This window comes from Aulostomus chinensis, chromosome 19 (assembly GCF_037954235.1).
Source record: "Aulostomus chinensis isolate RoL2024-O1b breed Wild chromosome 19, RoL_Achi_v1.0, whole genome shotgun sequence".
In the NCBI taxonomy this organism is placed as follows: domain Eukaryota; kingdom Metazoa; phylum Chordata; class Actinopteri; order Syngnathiformes; family Aulostomidae; genus Aulostomus; species Aulostomus chinensis.
In genome coordinates this window covers 20,033,678-20,052,954 of record NC_141338.1, presented here as the reverse complement: position 1 = coordinate 20,052,954, position 19,277 = coordinate 20,033,678, and the positions used below count along the sequence as shown (strand labels likewise).

Here is a 19,277-nt window from a genome sequence, read left to right as displayed (position 1 = left end):
GGTGATGAGATAACAACTCGTAATCATTCGTAATTATCTTGTGTTGTCTTGTGATTGTGAGGTTCTCTTATGTCAGTCTATCGAGATCATTTCCTCAGTGGCATTAACTGCATGCGAGGGCTTCCTGTACTCGTCTTGTCCATTGCGCTCACTTGCTGATTTATTTGGTTCTTGTCCGTGTCAGTGTTTGATCATCTCTTTGTTCCTAAAACCGCCTCGTGTTGCCAGCATGATTTGGGAGGGAACACAGTCGTGCTCTGTTTATATTCTTATTGAACGTACATGAGCTCTTTCATCAGTCGCTGATTCTGGAGAGCTTACGAGACCAGGTAGACCAGGAACCGTTACCATCCACTGGGAGCGAGATGTTCCTGCTTTGAATCAGCCTTCTTCAGGTCCTGTTTGGATGCTTTCCCCATGAGCATGTCAATAAAACATTTCCGAGAAGAAACACCAAAGCATTCCTTCTCTGTCCGGTCCTGTGAGGCTGCAAAAGCCCAGAACGTAATTCCTGTGACAGCAGAATACCGGCGGCGCCTCTGCAGGGGACGCATGACTGACCAGCTCAGAACCACACGGAGGAAATTCCACCTCCTCCAAAATGCAGGGAGCAGTCAGAGTCAGAGGAGGCGCAAACCTGGAGAAACTCAAGAATTCAAGTCCAGTCACACTTTGATGGCTACGTCCGCGTTCAGGATCGTCCTCCTCAGGTTTTTCATGTTGTTGTTTTTTTATTTGCTTTTGAAAATAATATACTGTACGTGTGTGCATGAATGAAGATGAATATACAGTATGTTCATCATGCAGCGTTCTGCTGCTATTGTTTGCTGACAGAAAATAATCTAGAAAGAAAGAAAGAAAGAAAGAAAGAAAGAAAGAAAGAAAGAAAGAAAGAAAGAAAGAAAGAAAGAAAGAACAGAGCTTTCAGGCCCTGCTTCCAGTTCCCTCAGGGAGGCTGACCAGGCTCAGGGCATCCAGGTCTGTAGTCATCAAGTCATCTTGGAGTCAAACAGACAGTCACTAACCTGACTGACCCGTTGGTTTGGAGGGATTCAAAGGTTCAGTTTGGTCACTGAAGAGGCAGATAAACGTGGGGTGAATTTTATGATGAAATTCTAACAAGTCGTAGTGTATCGAATCGTATTAGTTGACATGATAAATGTAATGTGTACTTTGTGACTGCTGTGTTTTGAAAACACTCACGATTGGTGTTGGTGTGTGATTCTCTACGTTTTCCTAAACTGCGCGTCTCGCCAGTCTGCGTCTTTTGAATAATAAGCTTTCCCTTTTTTGTGATGAAATACAAGAAGCTGTGTATTGATTGCATCATTACTACTATTACTAGTATTACTACTATTACTACTACCTCACTAATTAGCGCCTGTGGTACGACCCACAGGCGCTGATGTGCTAAAACAGTGTTTTCCAATCCCAGTTGCGAAACCTTGAAAAAGGCCGACAGGCCGACGGGACTGAGTGTGCAGCAACACGTGCATCTGCTCCCATGCGTCCATCGAAGAGACGGCGTGTTTTGAAATACATTAACATGGACTTGGGGATTCAGTTTATTTTGATATATCTATTCATTTTTTATTTGAACTGGCAACAGACAATTTTTTGTTCCAGAGGAGCAGAAAAACTGCTCCTCACAACCATCCCAACATGCTTCGATTTGCTCTTCTACTTGGAGGTGCACTGAAATATAATTATGGTATAATTAAGATAAACGGCTAAACACAGCAGGCTTGGATCTCACAGCAGCTCAATAGCACCTTTCATTAGCGCTCCAAGCTAAACACCCACGTATTTCAAACTTCACCCGATCACAGAGCGGTTTTTACAAACTGTGCTCCCAGTTTCATCAAGTCAAAAGGGAGAGAAGGTCAACCGTCCCAGCCCTTCGTAGACCATAAAGAACCCCCTCCACACTATGCCCCTGACTGATTCTCCCTGGAGAACCTCAGCAGCCCAGCGCGGCGGCGCCTCCAGGCTCCTGTGCTTTGAATTTGTTATGCTCTGCTTTTGATCTTCTAGTTTAACTAAATCATATATGAATAAATACTAATATGATTCATCGGCAAAGCTAAGAAAACGGACCAAGGTGATCCCTTGGAGTGTGTGACAGAGAAGTTTGTTCTGCTAGGGTTAGGGTTCCACCCTGCTGCGCTGTGCCGGCAGTAATCTGTGAGGAACAAACCAAACAAGGACACACGGGTGAATTCTGCGTGATGGCTGCCAGCTGTGAGCGCCTCATAAACACCTCTGTATTCCTGTGTTGCTGCCAGCCTTTGATCAGGTAATTGCCCCTTCGCCCCCAGAGTTGCATCCCCCATATGTCGCTATGGTGACCACCTCTCTAGCATCCACCTGTGCGGCCCCTTCACAGCCTTTTTAAGATGGACTTATGAGACTGAGAGTGTCAGAGGGAAGGGGCGGAGACAAGCTCCCTTGACCACTTTCACAGCAACCTCTTTATGACCCCCCAGGTGACGTGCGCGTCTCTCTGTCTGTGAGTCCGTCTGTCTGGACTATTTTCATTGCCTCTGTGCACTTTTTGCCATTTCACCGCCTCCACCTCAACCAATTGTTCTCCATGTCACTCTCCCACCTGAATGATAAAACACCTTCTTTCTCTCTCTTTTTTTAACTGTTATGAGGATCCTCTTTGTTTCACCAACAGCCACAAGACACAGAAGACGCTGGGAGGCGCGGCTCGGAGAAAACAGTCTGGGGTCTTGGGACTTTGAGTGTGACACCTTCTCTGTGTCAGAGACACAACACATAACCTGAATCCCCCTGTGACACTTTCACATCCGCACATACATTCATGAACCCCCGTCTCCTGCGTCGACCTTGAGTGATGACTCCTCACCAAAAGACCCATCAATGCACCCCTGCTGGTTGTGTAACAGCTGACAACTTTTCACGGACAGGTGTCTGAAAACGTGGCTCGCTTGTGGTCTCTGCAGCCGTGGTCACCGGCGGAGGCGAGATGGAAGCGCATCTACAGGCCGTGGCTGCACGGCAAGGAGGGACATTTGAGTACACATGGCTGGTTACATTCGATTTTAAACAGGCAATGTTCATCTTTTGGAGGGACAATTGAGCTGAGAAAACCCTGGGCAAATATATCATTTAATGCTAATGTCTTTCAATAACATTTTACCAAAATGATCTGAGTAAATATATATATATATATATATGTGTGTGTGTGTGTGTGTGTGTGTGTGTGTGTGTATAATTATGGAAGAATTTCCTTAGATGAAGCTCACGCTGACAGAAAGAAGCTGCTCACTGTCATGGTTTATCTAACTGCCACATGCAAAGTGAATGGTGTGCAAATATGAGGTCATAAACGATCATTGTGATTATCTTCTAAAAAAATTATTGGAAAAAAGAAGAAACACAATGACCCCCGCGCGCCCCCCGCCCCTCCCCCCCCCCCCCCTCCAGAGCCTCGTGTGAGGCGGTCTTCCTGCTTGTTCTCTGGAATGTAAATCATTTCTTTCAATTCTTAATCAAAATGAAAATTGTGTTGTCACTGATCAACAACTTCAAAATACGTTTCCGAGGCAGTGTCGTCTCGTCTTTGAGAGCCTCCCTGCTGGCACAAAGACTCCTCATTCATGACTTCTTTACTAAAAAGTCTCCTTTATTGAACATACAGAACAGCACGAGGAGGTGAAGTGGTGAACTATCACAGCCTGATCTAAGCATGTACGCTGGCACTGGTGAAGATGGCGGTGATGAGCACAAGCAGTCCTCTCACTTTCAGCGTCATCTTTCCCGTCTGTTTTGTTTAGTTGGGCCGCTGGTGCGTCTCTGGTCGTCACGGCTTGCAGAAATGACACTTGATTATTTTCTTGAAAGCACCCTGGAAGTCTTTGTTAAAGTAGGCGTATATGATGGGGTTGAGCAGAGAGTTGGAGTAGCCCAGCCAGCTGATGACACTCTCCAGCCAGGAGGGCATGTAGCACGACTCCTTGCAGAAGGGCATGACCAGCGCGACGATGAAGAAAGGCAGCCAGCACAGGATGAAGGTGCCCATGATGATGCCCAGAGTCTTCACCGTCTTACGCTCCCGGGCCAGAGCGATCTTCCTCTTGACTTCGGTCGCCTTCTCGTGGCGGCTCTCGAACAGCGGCACGGAGCTCGGGGTGTTGGGCAGCGGCAGGTTGTTGCTTTTGAAGTTGCTGTGCACCTCGATGATCTCCAGAGACTCGCCGTCATCCGCGTGTTTCACGGCGCCGTTGGCGCTTTGACACGGCCGGGGCTCCACGCTCCTCTTCCAGCTCTTACTCTGCGCGTCCCTGGCGGTCTTTTTGTGGAAGAGGGCGGGAGATAGCGCCGAGCACGAGTCGGACACCTTCTTTTTCTCTGTTTTACGCACCGTCCTCCTGATCCGAAACCTGGCAGCTTTGAATATCCGCCCGTATAACACCAGCATCAGCGTCAGCGGGATGTAGAAGGCCCCGAACGTGGAGTATATGGTGTACCAGAGGTCCTGCCTGATCTTACACTGCTTCGGGTTGGCTCTGTCCTCCGCCATGCTGCTGGGCTGGGAGCGTATGATCAGCATGGGGGGCACTGAGATTGAAAAGCCCACCAGCCAAGTGACACCGATGAGGACGGCGGCTCTCCGCGGCGTCCTCTTCTTCATGTAGTCGATGGGCTCTGTTATGGCCCAGTACCTGTCCAGAGCGATGGCGCACAGGTGCAGGATGGACGAGGTGCAGCACAACACATCCAGAGAGATGAAGATGTCGCACGGAACCTGCCCGAGGGTCCAGCGGTTCAACACCTGGTACAGTGCCGCCATGGGCAGCACCAGCACCGACACCATCAGGTCGGTGACAGCAAGAGACCCGATCAGGTAGTTGGCCACGTTCTGGAGGGATCGCTCCAAGGCGATGGCCGCAACCACGCACGCGTTCCCAAATATTGCGCTCAGGATTAGCGCGCCAAGAAGGAAAGATGTGACGACTTGGTAACTCAGCTTCACCTCCTCGTCCTCAAGTGTGAAGGTTCTGTTGGAAGAGTTGTTCAACCGGGACCAGGCTGCGGTGCTGTTCGCCTCCTCCATCGCTGGCGGTGTCCTGCCTGGAGCGCGTCGCTGAGCCTACTCGGCGCCGTCCCGCCTCAGACAGCGCATACTTGACTACAGGAGTGTTGGGCAGCAGAGGAGCTTGGGAAGGGTGGGTGGTACTGACGGAGCAGGACGGTGCATTTATACCACCAGTGAAGAAAAACGCGTCACCGGCCTGCGAGGATGGAGAGAAGCTTGACGTTTAGCGCCGCATCAGTCGGTTGATCAACCGCTGGAAAAAAAAATGACATTTAAAATATAAAAATCAAATAACTCAGAATTATTAGACTTAGATGGTTTTATTTTTGTGTTGTAATTTGATTTTGTTTATTATTATTATTATTATTATTATTATTATTATTATTATTATTATTATTATTATTATTATTATTATTATTATTATGTGTTATTTCCCAGTCCGATCTATAGTTTCTAATCACACTGGATCGTAACTCGACAGGTGGAGGTGAACTGACGGGTGGATGTAAGTTTGCGGGCAATCGATTAAAGCGCAGAAACAAAAACAGCAGCGTGGTGAACGTCGAATGATCCTCTACTCCAACACCTTCACAGGAGGATCTCATTTGTGTCCTCAGGTCATTTACTGCATTTCAGCGCCTCCTGTTTTCCAAACCCGGGGCAGAGCAGCTGAGCCGGGATCGTGTGCGACCGCCACCTGGCGTCGGTCGGCCTTCACGACAGAAACAAAAGAAACGTAGACGGATGGAGGTCTGCAGAGGTACCGGACAAAGATGGTCCTTATCCAAATATATTATAACAAACTGTCAGATGGAAAATGAATGGTGACAGGTCTGCTAATCTTAAAATATGTATATATACATTTATATATATATATATATATATATATATATAAATGTATATATATATACATATATATATATATATATATATGTATGTATATAAGTGGGATGTTCACAGCACCACAAACTTGGATTTAAATGTTTTATTAACATCCCAATAACCCTTCCACCAAAGCGATGCCCTCCTGTGATTGGCCAGCAGTGAGGCATGCTGCTACTTGGTTTGCAGCTCTTCGTGTCCAAACCTCACCTTAGGACATTTTTCAATTTAGCTATTTTTTTAAGAGCCAGAATTATGGTTTTGTTAAAGTTTTGTTGAGGCAACTGAATTGTGTATTCTATTTTGTATAAAAGAATACAAGAAATCTCTGTATCTGAGGTGAAGCAGCTTTGAGACAGACAGGCGGTCGTCTCTGGTCTGCTGTCCCCTCAGGGTGGCATCCAAGTGTCTGAGATGTCAGCCCAGATTCTGGGTGATGCTGCGTAAGTTGGCATGCCTGGTGAACAGAGGACAGAATGACTGAGATCAAAGTGGGGCACAGACTGTGATGCGTAACCCCACCCCCCAGCATCCACGCGTCCTCTCGCTGTGTCCTGCTATGGGACATTGGATGGAAGCTGTCGTTGGACAACAGGCTGCCAGTCCATCACAGGGTTCGCTACCATAGAGAGGCAGCCTGTCGCACTCACGTCCACGTCTCTGACCAATGTTGAGTCTCCAGTTAACCTGCTTGCATGTTTACTGTGTTTGGGGGAGGAAGACAAAGCACACAGGCAAGGGCGAGCATGCAAGCTCCCCACAGAGAGATCCCCAGGGTGTGGACCCAGAACCTGGTCCCCTGACTGCACCTGCTATTCCCAGGCTGTCTCTTATATCTAGAATGGTTTGCACGATAGTTTGTTTTCAACGGCACTGATGCAGGGGGCAAGTGATGATACCAGGGTCAAAGGAAGCAGAGAGAATGATCCAGGCTACGTAGCTACAATCACACTCACGTCTCCTGGTGAATTTGACTTTGATGATGCTGATTTATCACACACAGTAAAAGACGGAAGGAGGAATTCTGTCTGCACATGGATCTCACTGTGGCAGACCAGGATCATGCATATGAAGTGAAACCACTTTACTATTTGACTGGAAAAAAAGGGAAGAGTAAGATGTCCCACATTAGGAGCGGGAAGTTATACGGAGAGTCTGCTGGTAGATGAAGTGGTGTGGGATGCATTTTGTAACAATAATTGGACAATAGAAAGATTCAGCTTCCTTTCCAGAAATCAGGGCCCAGACGAAAGTCTAGACAAAATATCTGAGAGAACTGAGGACTCCAGCAACAACATGCAGTTCCGTAGACGAGCTGGTGAGCGGGACGTGCCCTCCCAGGTGAGGGGACAACTTGTTTGTAAGGCTAAACTCACAAATATGGAGGGAATGAGAGTTTTTCAGACGGAGAACCAACATGATAGAGGCTCAGACTTCCTTGATTGCGCGTTCACGATCGCAAAAAGCGAAGCCTGAAGGAAAAAAGATGTCAGTAGGAGAGATAAACACCATTCAGTGCAAGTTGTGCTGGCAGAGACATGGAACAGAAGAAGCATGTCCTGCATGTGGCAACGGTGGCTGAACAAGATGAGATTTGAAGCCATCGTCTTCTTGGGTTCTGGGATACTTTGCTACATGTCTCCACCCGTTCCCCATCACCTTGTGTGGATGTATGGTCTGCGCCTCCTTTGTCTGGTGTGCTTCACCCACCTGGGTTCACCCCAGCCCTTTGACCACAGCCTTCATCGGTGTTTTGTGGTTTCCTTCCTCCAAGTGAGATTGGTTGTTGTCGTTTTTCCGTCTTAGAGTCTTTAATGTTCTCATAGCCTTTTGTTTCCTCCATGAGGAGTGACCTTTTGTTTCCTTACCCTCTCCCTACCCTAGTGCCTCCCGTTATTTAGGAGGGTTTTTGTTGTTTATGCTTTTTTTATTTCAAGTCCTTTTTTTCCTCCATAGCTGAAGTGGTTTTCCTTTATCCATTAACCTTTAATTGTTTATTCCTCCTTTTAGTGAAGGGATTTTTATTCGTGATGTTTCTCATAGCCCCGCCTCTTCCCGTACAGAGGAGGGGTGATCCTATCAGATGGGTTCCTGTTTTCTGTTCCTTGAACTCGGAGTCGCCTGGAAACCTTCAATAAAGGTTTCACTGAAACACCTGAACCCTGCGCCGGCGTCCTGTGGCCAAGCCTGGTCGTGACATCATGGAAGATCAACCAGGTCCTCCCACCTGATCCCCTCACAAGTTTTTTTTTTTTTATTTGCACAATTAACTTTGCTATATTTTTGATGTATATTTTTGTTGCATTTTATTAAACGTTTGAATGAAGCCATACCAAATTTTACTTCTTTTTTTTTTACCGATTTCTCTCACGTATTTTGGAATGGGACATAATTCTGGTTGGTGTACTGCCAAACGAGGAAGCTCAGTTTCAGCGCCTCAAAACTCCGGCCAACATTTGCTCATGAATCGGAGAGCGACTGCTGCTGCTGATCGCGTCTGGAGGAGAGGACGAGAGGACGACTTCTGGACAAAACCAGATCTGAACATGAGAAAACCGGAAAACACAGAGGAATATTTTTGGAGCCGTGCTCCGCAGCCCATCCTCTACCATTCATCTTGCTACGCTAACTCATGATGCGATTTGACCCCTGTTTTCATCCTGTGTCCTTGATCACAAAAAAAAAACGGGTGATGCAGATCTCTGTGGGTCACAAACCTCTGGAAGAAGTGACGTGTCCATATTTTTGAAGTTATTTCTGGACATCTGTGTCTTTTTAAAGTGAAGATGGAGGTCATGTCCATGATTTGTTTTTGTTTTCTTTATGGGTGAAAAGCCAGGGTCACCTTAAAGAGTGAGAAATCAATTAAGTCACAAGAAAGAAGTGAGTCAAATATTTCTTTTAAAAAAATGACAAGAACATAATATTACAAAGCCTCACTGGTCACCTGACCTTTCACAAAAGTGAGATTGTTGATGTCGCAAAAGGGCCCCAGAACCTCAGAGCACTGAGGGTCCCCCAACCCTACGTTGAGAAACCCTGTCCTACAGTAGCCGAAGAGTTGCTGACGCTTTTGTGAAGGTTAAAAACACAACGCAACATTTAGTAGCTTTCAGTTCGATGTCGTCCATTCCTTCAGTGACGTCACTAAACGTCTCTTCGACCAGTGCTGGCTGAGTCGTGAAGCATGGATGCGGCGGCCCGTTCATCATCTCAAGGGTTAATCGGTCCTCTGCATCCTTCCACGTGAGCGTGCGGCGGAAGACGACGTACCCCCTCCCCTCCTCCCCTCCTCCTCCCCTCCTCCCCTCCTCCTCGGCCTTCCGGAGAGGCTGAAGGTGATTCTCCTCGCGGCTGGGATGCAGAGGCAGCTGCCGGGGGTCCGTCCGCGTCCCCGCGAGCTACATGGGAGCAGTGCCGCACCTGCGTCGGGGCATTAACCATTGAGCTGATCCGTCGACCCCGTCTCGCGTGAGCCGGTGTCGCTGTGCTCCGTGTACCGGACGCGGGGAGCGTCAGAGGGCTGTCTGAGCGTCCGTCTGTGCGTGCATGTGTTCTGCACCGTACGGGCGGAAAAAGCGCCCACGATCCGCAGGGAGCATCTTCCCCAGCAGCAGAGGGGCGCAGACGGAGTTGGAGCGCCGGGAGAGCACCGTGGACTGCAGCAGGATGGTGAGTAGACGGAACCGTTTCCCGGGGCCCTGCAGCAAGGGACCGGTTTGATGTGCAGACGCGACAGAGGCGCAATGGCGACCCAAACCCCGCAGATGCTGGTCTCAGGTCTGGACGCCCACCTCGGTGGGGTTGTGTTTCCAGACTGTCCAGGAATTCAACACGCTGGTGGCTCTGTACCGGGAGCAGGTGATATCCGTGGGGGAGATCACGGTCGACTGTCCTTCGCTACGGACTCTGATGCACCACACGCGGGCCAAAGGCTGCTCAATGGCTCGGGCGGCGCACCAGGACCTGGCCGTCATCTCCGTCTCGGGGTGAGAAGAATTCATAATTAACTGTTCCTAAGAAGAAGGGTCAGGTTACGTGATAATAAGTCGGAACTTGAAAAACCCCCCAGGATTGAGGGGCTTGCGAAGGAGCTCCTCCTCGCGGTGTTTGTCAACAACAACACAAAAAACGTGATTGAATCCCAACTTTCGTGATGTTTGTCGGAAGAAGCTCGCACTGCAGTGGTCGAGAGAGCGTCACATTCATGGCTTTTCAGCAACACGCTGTCGAGTGGCCTGAGAAGTGTCGTGGAAATGTTAAAAAGACACGGTGGTCTGACGAAATTTCACACAGCTGACATTTGATCAATGCAACAATTTCTCACACACCACAACCTTTCAGAAGACTTGACGGAACCCTGCCTAAGTTCAGGGACCAGACAGAAAATAACTTTATTTAAAAAGCAAAAAACAACATTATTCAACAAACAACATTTCTACCTGGAGGGCCACAGGTAACAAATGTAAAAAGCAAAACAAATGGTTCTCTTAATGTCAGAGACAGTGGAAAAAAATTGCCAGGATCTGACAAGGAGGTGTCATCAGCAGGAGAGGAGGATGCTGGGAAACACCTGAGTCTGAGAGCGGAGCCCCGGACGCTCCTGCTGCTGGTGTTTGGTGACTGTGGGAGGTTTTGCATGTTCGCTGCGGATGGGAGCAGACAGCAATTAGCAGGTTTGGAAACAAGGGAAAGGCACCAGCGTTCCGCCCAGGTGACGCCACACCAGGGCTGAGGTGACAGCAGAAACAGAGCTGCTCCTCTTCTTATTCGCTCAGCCTGACAGAAACAAGATGGCATTCGCTCAAGCTGCTGACCCAGCCGCACGTTGAGTAGTCAGAGGTCATAAAACCGCCGTCCTCACATTTCAGCTTTTTTATGATGTCGATGATGGTGCGTGAAGGCTCCGCCTGCACTCACCTCTTACCCATCCGAGTATAGGACGTCATCAGAGTCACTTTACTGCTAACAAGCTACGGGGCTCCATGAGGTTCAAGCTGTGCAGACGTGGTTGGTTCTTTGTGTGAGCACAAACAAACACCTGGGTGACGTCTCTGGAGCTGAGAGCCAACTGTCTCAGTTTGGGAGTGACAGGCAAACACAGATGAACACGACATCGGCAGAGGAGATTAAAAACAACAGGGACAGATCAGTTAGGCTTCAACGTTTCCCGTTGCCGTGACGTAACTCTGACCAGTAAGGCGCAGTCGTCTGATCTGATGACGTTTAGAGTGTCTGAAATTTATTGTTCAGTGGTTTGGTTGTTTTTTTTTCATGTGTTTTCATTCTCTTCCACCTCTCGCTGCAGCCCGGAGGACGGAGAGATCCACCCTGAGATCTGTCGCCTCTTCATTCAGCTGCAGTGCTGCCTGGAGATGTTCATAACAGAGATGCTGAAGTCCATGTGCCTGCTGGGGGTGCTGCAGCTCCACAGAACAAGTACACAAATGACACAGACACAGGGGAACCTGCTACTTTTACAAAATACCATCCATCCATCCATCCATCTTATACCGGTTATCTTGTTATGGGTCGGGGGGTGGACCCTATCCCAACAGCTTTCGGACAAGAGTCATACTTACAGTCAATTTAGAGTCTGGATTAACCTGGTCCTCTCTTGATGTCTTTGGACTGTGGAGGAAGCTGGAGTACCAGAGAGAACCCACACAGGAACAGGGAGAACATGGAGACTCCACACAGAAAGATCCTGTGATGGAGCCGGGACTGGAACCTGGAACCTTCTTGCTGTGAGGCCACAGTGCACCACCGTACCGGCCCTTCTTTACAAAACTCTAATCTAAAACCATTTCTCATCTGGTAACTAAGAAAAATAGAACACACTGGAAACTCAATAACAGAGTTTGATTTACTCAGACAAGTCTTGGTAACACTTCAGTACAGAAAGTCCCTGTGGTTTTAACTGTAACGTCCACATAGCGGTAAGTATTTACAGCATAGCCGCGGTCCTGGTACTGAACAGGTGGTCCCCTGGTGTTATTTTCACCTGTGCTTTGGATGACCAGAACCTTGCTGTGCCTCTCACACAAGCTCAGTGACACTTTATTTACAAGTGTCGGTGTCCAGATACGTCTCACAATGGCAGCCGTGTACTTGAGATGTTGGTACTGTATCAAAGGGTACCGCTGCTGCGTCTCCCTCGTTTCCAGCTGCTTCTCCAGCCCTGCCACATGTTCTTAAACCTGTCCCACACCTCCTGCTTCTTCATGATCACTTTGCCTGCCCCTTGTCTGTGTGACTACACCCCTCCTGTTTCCCACGCTTTTGTAAAGCGCCTTGGCAACTTTGAAAGGCGCTAATATAAGTTATTATTATCATCATTGTTATTATTATTATTATTATTATAAGTAGTAGGAGTAATAGTAATGGGCAGCACGGTGGTGCAGTGGTCAGCACTGTTGCCTCACAGCAAGAAGGTTCCAGGTTCCAGTCCCGGCTCCATCACAGGATCTTTCTGTGTGGAGTCTCCATGTTCTCCCTGTTCCTGTGTGGGTTCTCTCTGGTACTCCAGCTTCCTCCACAGTCCAAAGACATCAAGAGGGGACGAGGCTGATTGATACTCTAAATTGACTGTAGGTGTGACTGTGAGTGTGAATGGTTGTCTGTCTCTATGTGTTGGTCCTGTGATGGACTGGTGACCTGTCCAGGGTGAACCCTGCCTCTCACCTGAAGGCTGCTTGGATAGGCTCCACCCCCCTCCCCGCCACAGGGTCTTAACAGGAATAAGAGGAAGAAAATGGATGGATGGATTATTAATTATTGTCTCCAGAACTGTCATCACAACTAGCAGCTTCTTCCAAAGGCGGCCGGCATACGTTGCCAACACATTGACATGTCATGTCGTCAGATCCCTTGGTTTTCCTCCATCTTAGGATGTGTGCACATCAGATCTTGAGAGGTTCCCTCAGAACTTCTCCCCATGAGTAAGAGAGATGGCATTTTTACAGTCAGACTGATGGAAACTGAAGAATTCTACATTCATTGCTCCCAGTGAAAGACTATAGTCTTTCAAATATTTGTTTGAGCATTTTGAACATCTGTGCAACTAAACTGTGGCCACAAAACGTGTTGTAGTTCAGGACGTAGTTCAGGACGGAGCTCAGTCCAGGCTCAGCCAGCAGAGGGCAGCAGAGAGCTGTGAATGTGGCCAGCATGTCCTGAGGAGGGCCAGGATCCACCGGCACGGTCTTGACAGCGAGAAATGATCTAAAACTGCAGTTAAATAACACTTGAATGAGAAGAGGCCATTTTTGCCATGTTTATTAAAATCAGACAAATACAACCAAAGCTTGTTTTCATAATTTGATGCTTCGAAAGTTGTTGGTACACAGCAAGTGAACGTGAACCTCAACCGCTCACAATGCAGCGCCACTTCACGTCTACCAGAAGGTTGATTTTTATTGAGAGGAAACATCCTCTCCTTTCCAGAGCTGTTGGAATTCTATGTGATGTAAACTTTTCCTCACTGTCACTGCTCCGACTTGAAGGAACGGAATCTGAGCCCAAGATGGACTTCAGGGTGGATGAAAGCTCAGACGTGCCAATCCTGGAAGACAGATCCTCCTCTCCCATCGACTTCCCTCACGACGCCTGGCTGGTGGGAACTGACATCGAAAACATTGAGAGGTACTCACGCTCTCTCGCTGGAGCTGCTCACTTCACGGTTGCACACAATTCATCTAGAAAGCAAGAGAACGGCCTGCTAACTAAGGGTTCCTCTGTCCTGCTAGAGACATGCGAGAGATGCGAAACCTACTCAGCAAACTCAGGGACACAATGCCTTTGCCGCTGAAAAATCAAGGTATGTGACTTTGGTGAGCCAAACACTTCTTTATTATTTGTTATTCAAAAGATGCTTTACAAGATTAGTTGGGAATAAAAATAAGAGCTTTCTAACTTATAAACATTTTAGATAGTGCTGTCAGGCGATTATTAAAATTAATTTAATTAATTTCTGGATTCGTAATTAATTAATCTAATTAATCACATTTTAATCTCATATCTGCTTCAGGTCCCCAAATAAAGAATTTGAATTTTAGGGCATTACAAAATTGTAGTGCATGACTCATCAAATGAATACATTAAGAAGAAAAGATTTGAAATCCATATTTTTTTTGGTGATTGAATAAAACCTCAGTCAGGACGTCTTAAGGCGGAGCCTCAAACAGGCGCTCGGACCGGCGCCGTACGTGTGAGGTGACGAGCCACCGCCAAGTACGGGTCCTTCAATGGGCCAAGTTTAAAATGCTGGTGTCTGGGTAAGATTCACATTGAATTGCCACTCAAGTGTGCTAGAATTAATCATGCGTTAACTTTAATAACGCGTTAATTTGCGGTGTAATTAATCTAATTAATGCGTTAAAGTCACAGCTCCAATTTTTGAAGCAAACTACTTTAAAGGTTTGGTGATGGCGATACGCGAATCTGCAATCTTGAGCCTTGAAGCCTCACGTCGCCCAAAAACCGTATCTTTCCTCACAAATGGGCGTCTTGAGCTTACAAAGACGCTTTTGTCCCTCCTGCATCACTGCTTTGTCATTTTAATTTGTAATGTTTTTTTTTGCTGAAAGCTGACATGGCGATGTGTCACAGCTGATTTGTTGAACCATGTCGATATTATTGCCCTAAAAATGAGTTAAATGATGCTCGTATTTGTACACAGTATAAAACCGGTGGAAACATTGTGAATATATGTTATATACTCGCTATATACTCTTTGTATGAAAAGCGTTGCACAAAGTCTGATTGATTTATTTGATATGAAAATGTAACATTTTTTCTTTATTTCCAAAACATTATGGAAAGCAAATCTTTTATCGACCCCCCCCCGGTTCCCTCATCAGAAACAACAAATCAAAATCAAAGCAGAAGGGATTTGATCAAAATTAGGAGGATATCAGCACCGCAAACATGGGAACAACAACCACATACTTCAAAAAAACACCTTCATCTCCTCATATTGATGGCATTTTCGTGGCTCCCGCTTCCGAAGCAGTTGCGTAATTCATTTTTATAATTCCTCTTTTGCAACATTTCCGAAATTTGTCCCACATTTGCTTGACAAATAAATGAAAGCACAACTATGGTGACGTGAGTAAGTCACAGAGTCCAGGTGTTCCAGGCCGTCCAGGAGCCGTGTTGTGTGCAGGTGACAGGAAAGCCCTCTGTCATCATTAGAGGTTCACGTGCACCAAAGATCTGAACAACGCACGAAAGCAAATGGGCCCCCAAAAAGCATCATTTGGCCCTTTTGAGCAAAACAACAGAAAAGTTGTTTCAAAAAAGAGCGGTGACCCACAGCTCTGCTCCCTCAGCGGCCGCAGGGAGAAGGCTCGTTCTGCCTTCTTGACGTCAGTGCCCAGCTTGCCCACCTCTAAGTGTGTCTGTTTCAGATGACAGCAGCCTGCTGAATCTGACTCCACACCCGCTGGTCCGCCACAGGAAGAGACGCTGCCCAGGCCTCTGCTGCATGGTGTCTGGCTGAGCGGCTGCAGCGATCCAGCCCATCCCGCTGAACGTTGACTTGCTTTGACTTTGGGACGTTTCCTCCTCTTTTTCATTCTCATTCTGTATTAACCCAGACTATTGTCCATGTCATGTAAATGCAGAGTTTTGTGCCGCTTGATCACTTTGGGTTGCAGCAGTGTGATTCAGGTGTAACGACAGATTTTCCGAGATCTTTATTTTGGTTTGGATGGTGGTTCAAAATTACAAGCGGAGAAGAGCAAATGCAGCGCAGAGCTCCGGCTTTGGTTCTCTGATTTAACGGCGCGATTGGGTTCTGCCAGGATGAACCTTCTAGATACACGTTTTAGTTGTAGACTGCCTTTTTTCCTGGCTCTTTGAATGGAGCCCTGGGGTGCTCCTATGAGGGTTTTTTTTTTTGTTGGCATAGAGAAAAAAAAATGTAAACGATTTGTTCCCACATTTAATGAATCTATGACCACATGATGTAACCCCTACTACACACACACTCACACACTCACAGACTCTCTCTGATATATACAGTATATTAACTTAAATCACAAAAAAGAATATAAATGTACATATTTGGGCTATGCACAGACATTTTAAGTTTCCTAGTGTCTCACTGTGCTTGTGTCTCATGCCTGGATGTGTTTGTGCCACTATGTACAATGTTTTAGTCCTGTCACCCTCCAGATGTGTTTCATCTCATCATGGCAGAGGCGTGTGAGGTGTAACACCTTGTAGACGAAGCAATTAATCCACAGTGCTCCTATAGCTAACGAATACATTTTTCTAAAAAAACGAATTTGTCTTTGTGTGGAAGTCAACTTTATGCCATATAACTCCAAGCTTTTTCCCCTTTTAGGCGTTGTTAGATAGTCAGCCTTTCTGTTTTCACCCCCACCATGGTGATGCATGACAGTGTTGGTCAGTTTTCCTGTGTCGTATTTTCCTATCAACTGACATAAAAAAAACCCAAAAAAATGACGGTGACACGGCGTTTTGTCACAGAAAGACTACATCTGTCCCCTCACTTGTCCTCTATGGCAGCGGCTAAAGCTCCGAGTGTCCAAATGAGCACCAGCTTGAGTGTTGATGACCATGCAGTATAAAAAAAGACATGTGATGTAGGTCGTCCTGATCCCCAGAGGATGTATAGTCATAACTGCAATGACCCCCTTGTCCTTGACACAAGTAACATCTTCCATCTGTAAGTAGAAGGTATCCAAACCTGTGGGAAGACAGGAAATATCAAAAAGGGTGAGTCGGATTTGTTTTTTTTCCGTGACCTCTGTATGAACACCATCAAGGCAGGAACTAGGAACAATGCTTGTTGTAATATTGGCCATGGAATTAGAGACGCGCCGGTGCTGCTACTCTGTGATGTGACAGTTTTACTACCCAGGCTGAAGTTGCGTTCCACAGTCAGTCAGGCACCCGGATGATTCCTGAAGCCTGGCTCTGAGTGGCTCCAGGTGTCGTTGTCAAGTTTGAGGATTGGGGTCAGTCTGGTGATGAAATAAACTCATTCTCCCAGTGTCACCAATGGTCATATTGTCCAAATACTCAGCCATGCAAATGATTTCACTCTCGTCGTTGGGAGTCACGATCATTGCATCTCGCTTTCTACGGTGCAGCAGGTCATTAGCAGTCTCCCCCCCCCCCCCCCCAAAAAAAGCACATCCTCAGCGATCATCTTCAGCTCGTGGGTGCAAAGTGGTGGTGTGTGTGCGTTCTCCTCTTCATAGTTTATCACGGAAGAGGAAAACGCACCAAACACTGAATTTACACTTCAATCGTGAGGTTCTTCCTCAGGGGCAGTCGACCAAGCCACAGCCCCAGAGTGGAAGGGCAGTTCTTCACGAGCATTTGCAAACTCCTGTTTGTTAACATGTCTGTCCTCTCTTTACGTGAAATAGTGATGTCCAGATCCTTCGAGTTGTCGTTTTAGGCATGTATATTACTCCGGCTATACTTTGTGCGTGTCCTGCACTGTAGAGATCAAATGAGTACAGCTCAGAACATTTTATAAAGTGAATAAAGTTTTATATACAAATAAGATGTGGCTTGATTTTATCCTTTATTCAGTTGAAGTTAAAGGAACATGTTAACTCTTTGTAAACTACACTTCTCCATTTTCAGAGCCAGACGAGCAGATAGACACCCCTCTCTCTTCTCCCTGTGCATTACGGCTGCTGGAGACAGGACACAGCAGCAAACTGGCTCAAAAACGGACTTTCTTCAGTTCAAAACGGAACTCGTCCTCTGTGACAGAGCCATGATTGATACAGTAGTCGCTCGACTGTTACGTCACCTTACTTAGGGCTTTTGAGGTGCGGCGTCACATAACTGCGCCGGACAGGACAGTAGTCCCAGGTATGTACCTGACGTAGATAATATCTTGTGAGTTTCAACAGTTCTGTCATAGTTTATGTTAAAAGCAGCTCTAAGTCTATTTTACCTTTCAAGTCCTTAGGATCTTCTTTCGCTGCTGCCTCACTCGTTTGTGACTCCAGAATGCAGCAAGAGCCAGCGACGTATACCTACCTTCTAGTTCATGGCAGCCTGTAGGCACCGACTTCTACTAACAACGTTAGCATAACTGTCCTAAAACATCTGTTTGTAAATGTTGCAAGTGCATCGTGACACAGGACTCTGTGTCTGTCCAGCCGTATGCTAAGTGAAGCACAAACTTGAGCTCAAACAAACAAAATATGACCCCCCCATGTTTTGTTTTTAGTTCAGGTCAAAGCGTTGCGGATTATTGATGGCTGGACAAAAAAACGTGGATTATACTGGATAATGCGCTTTAGAGTTTGGAAACATCCATCCATTTTCTACCGCTTATCCTGTTAAGGGTGCTGGCGGGGGGTGGAGCCTATCCCAGCAGCCTTGAGACGAGAGGCAGGGTTCACCCTGGACAGGTCACCAGTCCATTACAGGACCAACACATAGAGACAGACAACCATTCACACTCACAGCCACACCTAAAGTCAATTTAGAGTATCAATCAGCCTCGTCCCCTCTTGATGTCTTTGGACTGTGGAGGAAGCTGGAGTACCAGAGAGAACCCACACAGGAACAGGGAGAACATGCAGACTCCACACAGAAAGATCCCCTGATGGATCCTGGGCTTGAACCTGGAACCTTATTGATGTGAGGCCACAGTGCTGACCACTGCACCACCGTGCTGCCAAGGGGTCTGGAAACAGATGTTTTTTTTTATGGTTTTGCTGTTGTTAGTTGTTGGTGACTATGTGTCACCTGTATCTCTGTAATCTGGAGTTTCAAAGAAGTGATGCAGCAATCGACCTGTCCAGGGTGAACCCCGCCTTACACCTGAAAGCCGCTGAGATAGGCTCCACCCCCCCATGACCCTTAACAGGATAAGCGGGAAAAAATGGATGGATGGATGATGCAGCAACGAAAAGATGTCAATAGGATTGCCAGACAAATATCTGAGAACACTTTAAAGTGTCCAAAAAAAAAACACTTTTTGGATGAACTAAAGTCAAACAATTTGGAGAAAAGTGTATTTGATGACTTTGAATGGCTCTCTACGGTCCTGCTGCCAGCAACTAAACTGACAAGCACGCAGCTGCTCAGTGCGCAGGAGCACCAGGAGCTCCCTGGTGCAGACAGAGAGGAGACAAGGTTCTCTATCAGCTTTTCTTGCTCTGAAAATAAAAGTAACATAATGGACGAAAGCATATTTCACAAAAAAATGTGTATGTTCAACAATTATTTGATTTTCCAAGGGGAGAAGACGGACACCACTGGAGTCAAAATGATGTCAAGTTTATTGCCCCCAACAAAATGAGGAATAGTTTAACGTCACCTTTAT

At 46.9% G+C, this 19,277-nt stretch overlaps 2 protein-coding genes across 2 annotated transcripts; one reads left to right on the top strand and one right to left on the bottom strand.

The window, feature by feature from the left end:
• Positions 1-3,708: 3,708 nt before the first annotated feature.
• htr1ab (5-hydroxytryptamine (serotonin) receptor 1A b) lies at positions 3,709-5,154 on the bottom strand. Its single transcript, XM_086187600.1, has one exon. The coding sequence runs from the start codon at positions 5,081-5,083 to the stop codon at positions 3,830-3,832; it is 1,254 nt and encodes a 417-aa protein (XP_086043726.1). The 5' UTR covers positions 5,084-5,154; the 3' UTR covers positions 3,709-3,829.
• Positions 5,155-9,260: 4,106 nt separating this feature from the next.
• On the top strand, positions 9,261-17,505 carry LOC147244324 (regulator of G protein signaling 7-binding protein B-like). Its single transcript, XM_086187608.1, has 6 exons — positions 9,261-9,619; positions 9,764-9,936; positions 11,256-11,386; positions 13,453-13,591; positions 13,696-13,766; positions 15,358-17,505. The coding sequence occupies exons 1-6, from the start codon at positions 9,497-9,499 to the stop codon at positions 15,447-15,449; spliced, it is 729 nt and encodes a 242-aa protein (XP_086043734.1). The 5' UTR covers positions 9,261-9,496; the 3' UTR covers positions 15,450-17,505.
• The last annotated feature ends 1,772 nt before the right edge of the window (positions 17,506-19,277 follow it).

Coding starts and splice junctions, on each gene's coding strand:
- htr1ab (XM_086187600.1), bottom strand. CDS start 5,083: ATGGAGGAGGCGAACAGCACCGCAGCCTGGTCCCGGTTGAACAACTCT.
- LOC147244324 (XM_086187608.1), top strand. CDS start 9,497: ATGTGTTCTGCACCGTACGGGCGGAAAAAGCGCCCACGATCCGCAGGG. Junction 11,387..13,452: donor GCTGCAGCTCCACAGAACAA/GTACACAAATGA, acceptor TCCGACTTGAAG/GAACGGAATCTGAGCCCAAG. Junction 13,767..15,357: donor TTTGCCGCTGAAAAATCAAG/GTATGTGACTTT, acceptor TGTCTGTTTCAG/ATGACAGCAGCCTGCTGAAT.